Raw genomic sequence first — 9,558 nt, 5'->3', positions numbered from 1 at the left:
GATTCACCAAGCACTTGCGTGTAAACTAACGGCGGTGTAACGTAAACCCGTCCGGCGCAAGCCAGCCCAATTCAGATGGGGCGTGTACCATTTAAATTAGGCGCGCTCCCGTGCTGGATGTTCTGCGCATGCTCCGTTCGCAATTTTCCCGCCATGCTCTGCACGAAATTACGGCGACGTGCGTAACGTACTTACGCCGAAAAAAAAAAAAATGTAATTCGACGCGGGAACGACGCCCATACTTTAACATGGCTGGTGTAAAGTTAAGCCATGAAAAAGCTGACTTAACTTTGCGACGGGAAAAAACGTGTAGCGACGACGTAACGAACGCGTGTATCTTCGTGGTTTGCCGTAAAAGCTAATTTGCATACCCGACGCTGGAAAACGACGCGAACTCCACCCAGCGGCGGCCGAGGTATTGCATCCTAAGATCCGACGGTGTAAGTCAATTTTAGTGTCTAGTATGCAAATTAGCTATTTCCGAGCGGCTGTCACATTTTTTTACATCGTCTCTAGTTGTCTTTTTTCGGCGTATAGTTAAACCTGTTATTTGGTGGCAATGTTAAGTATGGCTGTCGTTCCCGCTTATAATTTGAATTTTTTTTTTCGTTTGCGTAAGTCGTACGTGAATCGGGGTGGACGTAATTAATATGCATGTCAAAAAAAAATTACGTCCTTGCGACGTCATTTAGCGCAATGCATGGCGGGAAATTTAGGGACGGCGCATGCGCCGTTCGTTCGGCGTGGGGACGCGTTTCATTTAAATAAAACGCGCCCCCTACTCGCCGATTTGAATTACGTGCCATTACGCTGTGAGAGATAGACTACGCCGTCGTAACTTACGGCGCAAAATCTTTATGGATTCGAACCAAAGCCGGGTAAGTTACGGCTGTGCGGGTGCAGATCTCTGTGGATCTGCCCCAACATTTTTAGTCTTTCACTTATTCAAACATGACATAGATCTGACAGCACAAAATACTGTAAATGACCTCTGGCATCATGACGGTGCACAGTAACACGTTATGAAAACTGCATTAGATAAACATTTTCATAACCCCTGTGTATACCTCTCCTAGGGTTGCCACCTTTTCATTAGGCCAAACCTGAACACTTTAGTGGAGCACAGCAATTTTTTTTTTTTGCAGTTTACCCTATAGACTTGGGACACCTTTTGGGTGCCCCAAGAAGAGCCCCAATATAATCCTTCCCAGGTCAGTCTGTCTCCCAGTGTAATCCCACCCCAGGTCAGTCTGTGTCCAGTATAATCCCCCCCAGGTCAGTCTGTCTCCCAGTGTAATCCCACCCCAGGTCAGTCTGTGTCCAGTATAATCCCCCCCAGGTCAGTCTGTCTCCCAGTGTAATCCCCCCCCCCCCCGGTCAGTCTGTGCCCAGTATAATCCCCCCCCAGGTCAGTGTGTCTCCCAGTATAATCTTTCCCAGGTCAGTCTGTCCCCGGTACATCCCCCCCCAAGTCAGATAATGCTAACAGAGGTTGGTGTGAAAGGGGCAGGGAGGACTCTGACTTATGCCCAGGGGCAATATTCTGAGAGCTGAGTATTTTTTTAGAGGCACATGGGGGTGATTAGAAGGGGCTCCCTTCCACCCAGTTTCCCAGTTTCAGCCCCCCACTATAATTCCCCCAGGTCAGTCTGTCTCCCAGTATAATCCTTCCCAGGTCAGTTTGTCTCCCGGGGTAATCCCCCCAGGTCAGTCTGTCCCCCAGAGGGAGGGTCTAATTGGCTTAAAAAAAAGGGTGGGCTCAGGGCGCAGAGCACTGCGCCCTGAGCCCACCCAGTTGTGTGACAATAGCAAATTAATATTCACTATTGTCTTTCTGATTCTCCTCCCTGCCTCTTAGGACTCCTGGCCAATCTGGTCTCAGGACCCACTTCCTGTTTGGCCGTGAGCCGCCCCGGCTCTTCCCCTTGGCAAGCTCATCTTACTTCTCAATTCACCAGGCTCAAGCTCAAGCCATTCATACAGAACTTGATATTTCAGTTCTGTATGAATGGATATATAAATATGGTTATATTCAAGCTTTGGACACTGTCAGATATGTCAGTTTGCACATTTTACTTGTGTGGGTAGTGGAGAAACAAAGCCAATTCAGTTTCAATCTGCATAGAGGCTTAGTTCCACATATTTCAGCCTGTTATTGATTTTGACAGGCTGCTGGCCATGGATTGAGCACTGCACTTGTACCTCTTGCACCCAAAAATGCCATGTACGAGCCAAACCACCCATGCGCAATCGCATGAGCACTTTTCACACACAATAATAATATCTATTGGATGCTTTGCCATTACAGGAAAATGTAAATGGTTAGAGAACAGCAAGGGAGTGAAGAAAAAGAAATGTGCTACTGGGGATGAGGAGGGAGGGGATTAAATTGAAATGCATCAGCTGTACACCCCTTTTGATGCTTACATTTGTTGTTCACACTGCATGACATTGTGTGGCCTATTGCAACTTTGTGAGTTACCATTTTGATCTGCTTTTACATTGAATAAAAACCTCACTTGGTAATGCACTAGGTGCATACTCCTTCCCGTCCCTTTGTTTTTTATAGAACCCGTTTTATTGCCCTGCATAGAAAAACAGAGGTTTGCGATAAGGCGACATTGTTGTCAAATTTTAATGGGTTCGGTTTTTAGAAGTTGGGATTTTGTAAGGGACAATTTTTAGGTTTCATTTTTTGTTTAAATAGCAAAAAATAATTTTTCATAACATTAACCACTTCAGCCCCGGAATGTTTTACCCCATCAATGACCAGGCAATTTTTTGCGATGCGGTACTGCGTCGCTTTAACTGACAATTGCATGGTTGGGCGACGATGTACCCAAACAAAATTGGTGTCCTTTTTTTCCACAAATGGAGTTTTCTTTTGGTGGTATTTGATCACCTCTGCGGTTTTTATTTTTTGCTCTATAAACAAAAAAAGACTGACAACAGGTTTTCAGTACAGGTGAGTGCAGTACTCTTTGATAGCTTTTGCAACACAGGGTGCCCTGAGGAAGTCACGTTATTGTGACACAACGCGTGGGGAGGAGCCTGGTGACGTCACTTCCGGTTGTGGCCGAGACCAGAAGCCCTGTTGTTTTGCTCTCTCCGGAGATTTTATATGTGGAACATTGCTAATTTTAATGTAAGTTACTATGTTTTAATAACATTTTGTGTGGAAATACTTAACTATGGTGACTCTTCTCATTACATATGGTCAATGTTGATCGAAGGAGAGGAGTTCTTACTTCTGAGCGATTTCCTGTGGAGGATTAAGTTACCATCAAACGCTGTCAGACCTTTATGGGTTTTTTTTTAGGTGAGCTGCTAGAGTGCACACTGGTGGATTGTGCATATAGGAGTGTAATTGCACTGCACAAGAATTTGTAATATTGCACCTTTTTCATCACTGGATTTTATTTCTAAATAATTATGGACACATTTGTAATCTGATTTATGGACACTTTCTTGATTTTTCTGAAATGTATTTATTGATTGTCACTATATGGTTTTATGCATATTTTTAGACATTTGCAGCATTGGTTCTCAGTGCTCACTAACAAGTAGGATTATATTTGCATTAATCCCATTCCTTATGTTCTTATGGATTTTATGACTGTCACTATTTGATTCATGCACATTGTATGAAATTTGCAGCACTGACTCTCGGTGCTCACTACCTAGTAGGGTTTATTTATACATTTTCTAGTTTCCATTATATCAATTTATATTTGCCCACTTTAAGGATAGAGTGTATTGGGATTATATTTAACACTGCTTTACTTTGAGGATGGCCCCCATTTTATTATACATTTGTCTATTATCACTTGTGGGGACACATTGCAGTGTTGGCAGCTTCTTCTGACTCTTTTTATTTCCACTCTTTTCTATCATTAGTTAATCGCTACTGGTTAGCATACAAGTGGTTTGATTCTTTCCATCCTATTGTGACACAGGGTGCTGCTGTTGTGTTTATTTTATTACTTTATACTTTTTATTGCTTTTTTGAGTATTTAAATACATTAGACACTGTTGCTTTAAATATATATGTTTCAATTTTATTCGCTTTCAGCTTTTTTTCTGTAAACTTTGTTTTTTTTGCAAAAAAATAAAAAAATACACTTCTTTCACATACAACCTCTATTCACACTGTTGGGCATACTAGAACATGTAATATCAGCATAGAGATCATAAGTGTGCGCACATGATGTGCTGGGTGTGCCTGGGCACACCCTAATCACCCCATTTACAGTAACATTATCCAAGAGTGGCACCCGGTCGGTGGTTTGGGGTGCCAGTGGCCAGTGTAAATGCCCCCATTATATTAAAGGCTAGGTTCAACCATAGGAGCACACTACACTCGTATTTAGAGTGTATCATAATATGCTCCCAATCAACTGTCTCCCACCATCAAAGCCTCCTCCATGTGGCAGCAGGTGGCGTTCATGTGTGCTTGAGCTTTGGGGTGCACACCCTAATGCAATAGACTGTGCAAACATATGATGGAGATTATTCATCCACAACAGTACCCAGCAGTCCACCTCTGCTGTAGCAGAGCAGCCAAACAGATCAGGACAGGGCTCCTTGCCCTAACACATTTGGGAAACTGAATCACCTCTCTTCTTTACAATAGGTGCTACTTCAGAGACATGGATCTAAAGAATCATATAATGGATATAAATGGCTCCTGATCTGCAGAATGTGGGTTAATGGGTCCACACCAGTTGAAAAGTGCTTCCCTAACCCTTTAAAACCCAGTGTACCCTTAAAAAAAAAAAAAAAAAAAAAAAAATTGTAGTTTTGTATTCCCCATTGACTCCGTGTTCTATCGAAATAGAGCTATTTTACTGAAATGGTACATAACAAAAACACAAGTTCAAAAAGGAGCTAGAAACTATGGCAGGGTGTCAGAATCAAAGGGTGATCATGCTCACCAGACTTCTCCTATAATTGAAATACCATAAGATTTATATGCCAAGATTGCCAAATTAAAGTGGAGTTCCACCCATAAATATAACATTACATCAGTAGTTTTAAAAAAATGTCATTAGTCCTTTAAGAATTTTTTTTTTTTTAGATGCCTTCAAAGTGTTGTTGCTAGGCAGAATAGTTAATCTTCCCTCTTCCTGCACCTAGGTGCTTAAGCTTCCTAACCTACACCGCACAGACTCCTGGGAATGTAGTGGGTGTAACTTTCCAGGAGTCTGTGCACTCCCCAGTCTCGAAGAATCATGTGACTTGGACAGTACAGGTGCTGAAACCTATTACACTGCTTGTGCAGCACTGAGCATGTGCGAGATCTGCAAGGCTGAAATCCAGGAAGTCATACAGTCTGGCTTCATGATGCCCACACTTAAGATGGCCCCAGTCAATTTCGATTTTATAAAGTGTCTAAATGCTGTAACAACCTAACAAAACGGACCTTAGTTTACAGACTAACTTTACTAGAATACATTAAGCTTGTGTATTACAGGGGTATTTATATATAAAAAGTGAAATTTAGGCCGGAACTCCACTTTTAATAACTTTCTTATGGTGCAGACATGAAACGCTCCCATTGCTAATAACTGTGCATATCTTGAAATTGGTCACAACTCCCTAGCTTATTTTCACTTCCATTGTATGAATGATATGTTTCCTGCATTTGTTCTTCTTACTTGTCAGTAACTATTCTACCTTGTTGACATGTTAGTTCATCTATTAAAGGGGTTGTAAAGATACAATTTTTTTTCCCCTAAATAGCTTCCTTTACCTTAGTGCAGTCCTCCTTCACTTACCTCATCCTTGGATTTTGCTTTTAAATGTCCTTATTTTTTTCTGAGAAATGCTCACTTCCTGTTCTTCTGTCTGTAACTCCACACAGTATTGCGAGGCTTTCTCCCTGGTGTGGAGTGTTGTGCTTGCCCCCTCCTTTGGACTACAGGAGAGTCAGGACGCTCTCTACGTTGCAGATAGAGAAAGAAGCTGTGTGTTAGTGGGCGTTCTGACTCTCCTAAAGTCCAAGGGAGGGGGCGAGCACGACACTCCACACCAGGGAGAAAGCCTCGCAATACTGTGTTGAGTTACAGACAGAAGAACAGGAAGTGAGGATTTCTCAGAAGAAATAAGGATATTTAAAAGCAAAAATTGAAGGATGAGGTAAGTGAAGGAGGACTACACTAAGGTAAAGGAAGCTATTTAGGAAAAAAAAGCTCTTCTCAAAGGGATATTTCTTTTTGATTCATCAAGGGGCCTTGTGGAATAAACTTCCTATTCCTTATGCCTTACTTTGGAAGCAAATTCTTTCAAAAAGTAATGTTTTAGGAAAACATTAGGCTGTAGAAGGGCTTGTTCAGCTCAGATTTTGGACACAAAAAAGATGAAAGGAAATTCTTTGAGTAACAAATTGGTGACATATCCTTCTGACCTCTGTGTTTCTTAAACTGTAGATGAATGGATTCAGCATCGGTATAACCATTGTATAGAAGATGGAAGCCACTACGTCCTGACGCATGTTTACATCACCACTCGGGTGAAGGTAATTGAATAACACAGTGCCATAAAATAAAGTGACACAAGCCAGGTGGGAGGCACATGTGGAGAAGGCCTTTCTCTTTCCTTGAGATGATGGCATTTTTATGACTGTGGTTGCAATCCAAAGATAAGATGTTACAATAATGAAAAGTGAACCTCCACCAATGATGGCAGCAGATAGGGAGACAATGATCTCATTTATTGTTGTTTTAGAACATGACAATCTTAGCAGTGGAAGAGCATCACAGATAAAATGATCAATAATGTTCGAGCCACAGAAGTATAAACTAAATGTGAATCCTGTTTGGATAGCAGCTTGAACTGTAGCAAATATATAGGAAGTGGCAAAAAGCACGTTGCATGTTCTTATTGTCATAATTGTTCCATAATACAAAGGATTGCAGATTGCTACATATCGGTCATATGCCATCACACCAAAGAGAAGACACTCAGTAGACCCAAATGACGAAAACATGAAGAGTTGAAGCGCACAGCCAGAGAGTGATATATATCTGTTTGGTGTGATAAGATTGACCATGGTGTTAGGTACCACAGCAGAAGCATAACAGATGTCAGTGAATGCTAAATGGCTCAGGAAAATGTACATAGGTGTATGGAAGCTGGATGTGAAATGAATGACTAATATGATACCAACATTTCCCATCAGTGTCACCAAATACATGATAAGAAACACATTAAAAAGCACAAGCTGAAGGTGTGGATCATTAGTGATACCTACAAGGAGAAAGGCAGTAGACTTTGAGTAGTTCCCAGTGCCTTTCAATACTGGAGACTCAATCATCTGTTATATAAATAAAATAAAAAATCCTGTTAGGTTATTTATTGAACTACATCTTTAACTAACCGCTATTATTTTGCACAGCTTATTATGGAAACTGCTGACTACATGGCCATTTGTTATTTTCTTCTATAGTCAAGTTGACAGCTAAAAAATTGCTTTTGGTCACAGATCATGATTTATTCATGAGCTACCGCGATGATTTGTGCAGTGATTGGTGGCCTTTTAAGTTCCAGATCTTGCTCACACTTTTTATGTTCATCCAAGCTAACCTGCCACAAGGCAAAATACAGCTGTGAGGAGCCTTAAAGCTGCTATTCTTTGACACCTGCACAACCATTTCCAGATCAGTGATGTCACCTACTGTGATTCTGCATATGTTATGTGTTACTTGTCCTCTGTACTTTCATAGTATGACAGTTGTTATTTGAATCTTCTCACGCTGTTATCCTATATAAAAATGCACCATGACTGTTGCCTATTCAAAACAAAGGATAAGTAATGGATACAGATGCACGTAAAAATAAAAAGAAGAGGGTGTATAAAATATGTAACATTCACATGTTGAACCCACTCACTGATTAGGTGATGTCTTTGGTCCAGATCCACAGACGAAGTACGCCGGCGTATCTACTGATACGCCGGTGTACTTTCAAATTTCCCGCGTCGTATCGTTGTTTTAAATCCTCAAAACAAGATACGACGGCTTCTGGGTTAGATCCGACAGGTGTACGTCTTCGTAAGCTTTCGGATCCAAGATGCAATACTTCGGCGTCTGCTGGGTGGCGTTTTCCGTGTCGGGTATGCAAATTAGCGATTTACGACGATCCACGAACGTACGCGCGGCCGTCGCATTTTCGAACGTCGCCTGTAGTCGGCTTTTTCCGGCGTATAGTTAAAGCTGGTATTTTTCGGCGTATACATAGAATTGCCATGTTAAAGGGGAGGTTCACCCTAAAAACGACTTTCCCTTATTACACTGCCCTCCCACATTACAATACGATTATGCCTATTACTTTTTTTTGATGCTTTGTACAGCTATTCACCCGTGGCTTCCGGGTTGCGAGTCCCGCAGGAGTGGGCGTTCCTAACATGGTGGTGATTAGGCGAAAGGAGCCGAACGGCGATGCACAGTATAGCGCCGACTCGCCGTTCGGCTCCTTTCGCCAATCGTGACGCGGCTTACGCGACGGGGGGGGAGCTCGTTTTTTGTCAAAACGTCAATCACCACCATGTTAGGAACGCCCACTCCTGCGGGACTCGCAACCCGGAAGCCACGGGTGAATAGCTGTACGAAGGTATGTACAGCATCAAAAAAAAAGTAATGGGCATAATCGTATTGTAATGTGGGGGGGCAGTGTAATAAGGGAAAGTCGTTTTTAGGGTGAACCTCCCCTTTAAGTATGGCCGTCGTTCCCGCATCGAAATTAGAATTTTTTTTTTTGCGTAAGTCGTCCGTGAATAGGGATGGACCTAACTCACGTCTAAGTTAAAAAAATCACGTTGTTGCGACGTCATTTAGCGCAATGCACGGTGGGAAATTTAGGAACGACGCATGCGCATTTCATTCGGCGCGGGGATGCGCTTCATTTAAATGAAACCTGCCCCCAACCCGCCCAATTTGAAATACGCCGCCAGAAATACACTACGCCGCCGTAACTTATGGCGCGAACTCGCTGAGGATTCGAAAATGCGCCAGGTAAGGTACGGCGGCGTAGTGTATCTCTGAGACGCTGCGCCGTTCTACATGTATTTGGATCTGGCCCTTTGTAACCAAAAGCATATAGACAAAAAAAAAACCTGTATCAGGAAAAGAAAACCCAATACGGGGAAAGGAGCAGTTACTTAAATGACAAACGTGTCTTCAAACTAATTCAAAATGACAGTTTTTAATTAATTGCATCAAAAAGCAGTACAAAATTACAAAAATGCTGCAAGCACTGAAAAATCTCTCCCAGTGCATTGATCACTACATTGTAACACACATAGGGTGCATAACAAACAAAACAATGTACAGTTAAAAAACGTCTGGATGTTAAATGATACACGGACAGCAGTTCACCGACACAGACAAATAGTCCAAGTACAATAACCTATTATAATCAAGGATAATAGATGGGAATTGCTGTGCGTTTACCCAAATGAAACACAAGCAATTTTACTTATTCAGTGCAATCCTGTGGTCAGTAGCAATTGTAATATTTATAGCATCAGCTAATAGCTACCTTCTATAAGCCAACACAGCA

General features: G+C 42.0%; 1 protein-coding gene across 1 annotated transcript; it reads right to left on the bottom strand.

The window, feature by feature from the left end:
- Window positions 1-6,264: 6,264 nt before the first annotated feature.
- LOC120930361 (olfactory receptor 1020-like) lies at window positions 6,265-7,315 on the bottom strand. The gene has a single exon (XM_040341559.1). It carries the CDS (start codon window positions 7,313-7,315, stop codon window positions 6,332-6,334), a length of 984 nt encoding a protein of 327 aa, XP_040197493.1. The 3' UTR covers window positions 6,265-6,331.
- Window positions 7,316-9,558: the final 2,243 nt, after the last annotated feature.

The sequence above is a fragment of the Rana temporaria genome, chromosome 3, assembly GCF_905171775.1.
Source record: "Rana temporaria chromosome 3, aRanTem1.1, whole genome shotgun sequence".
NCBI lineage: Eukaryota > Metazoa > Chordata > Amphibia > Anura > Ranidae > Rana > Rana temporaria.
The sequence above is the reverse complement of the archived record's forward strand: the minus strand, read 5'-3'. Positions and strand labels throughout refer to the sequence as shown.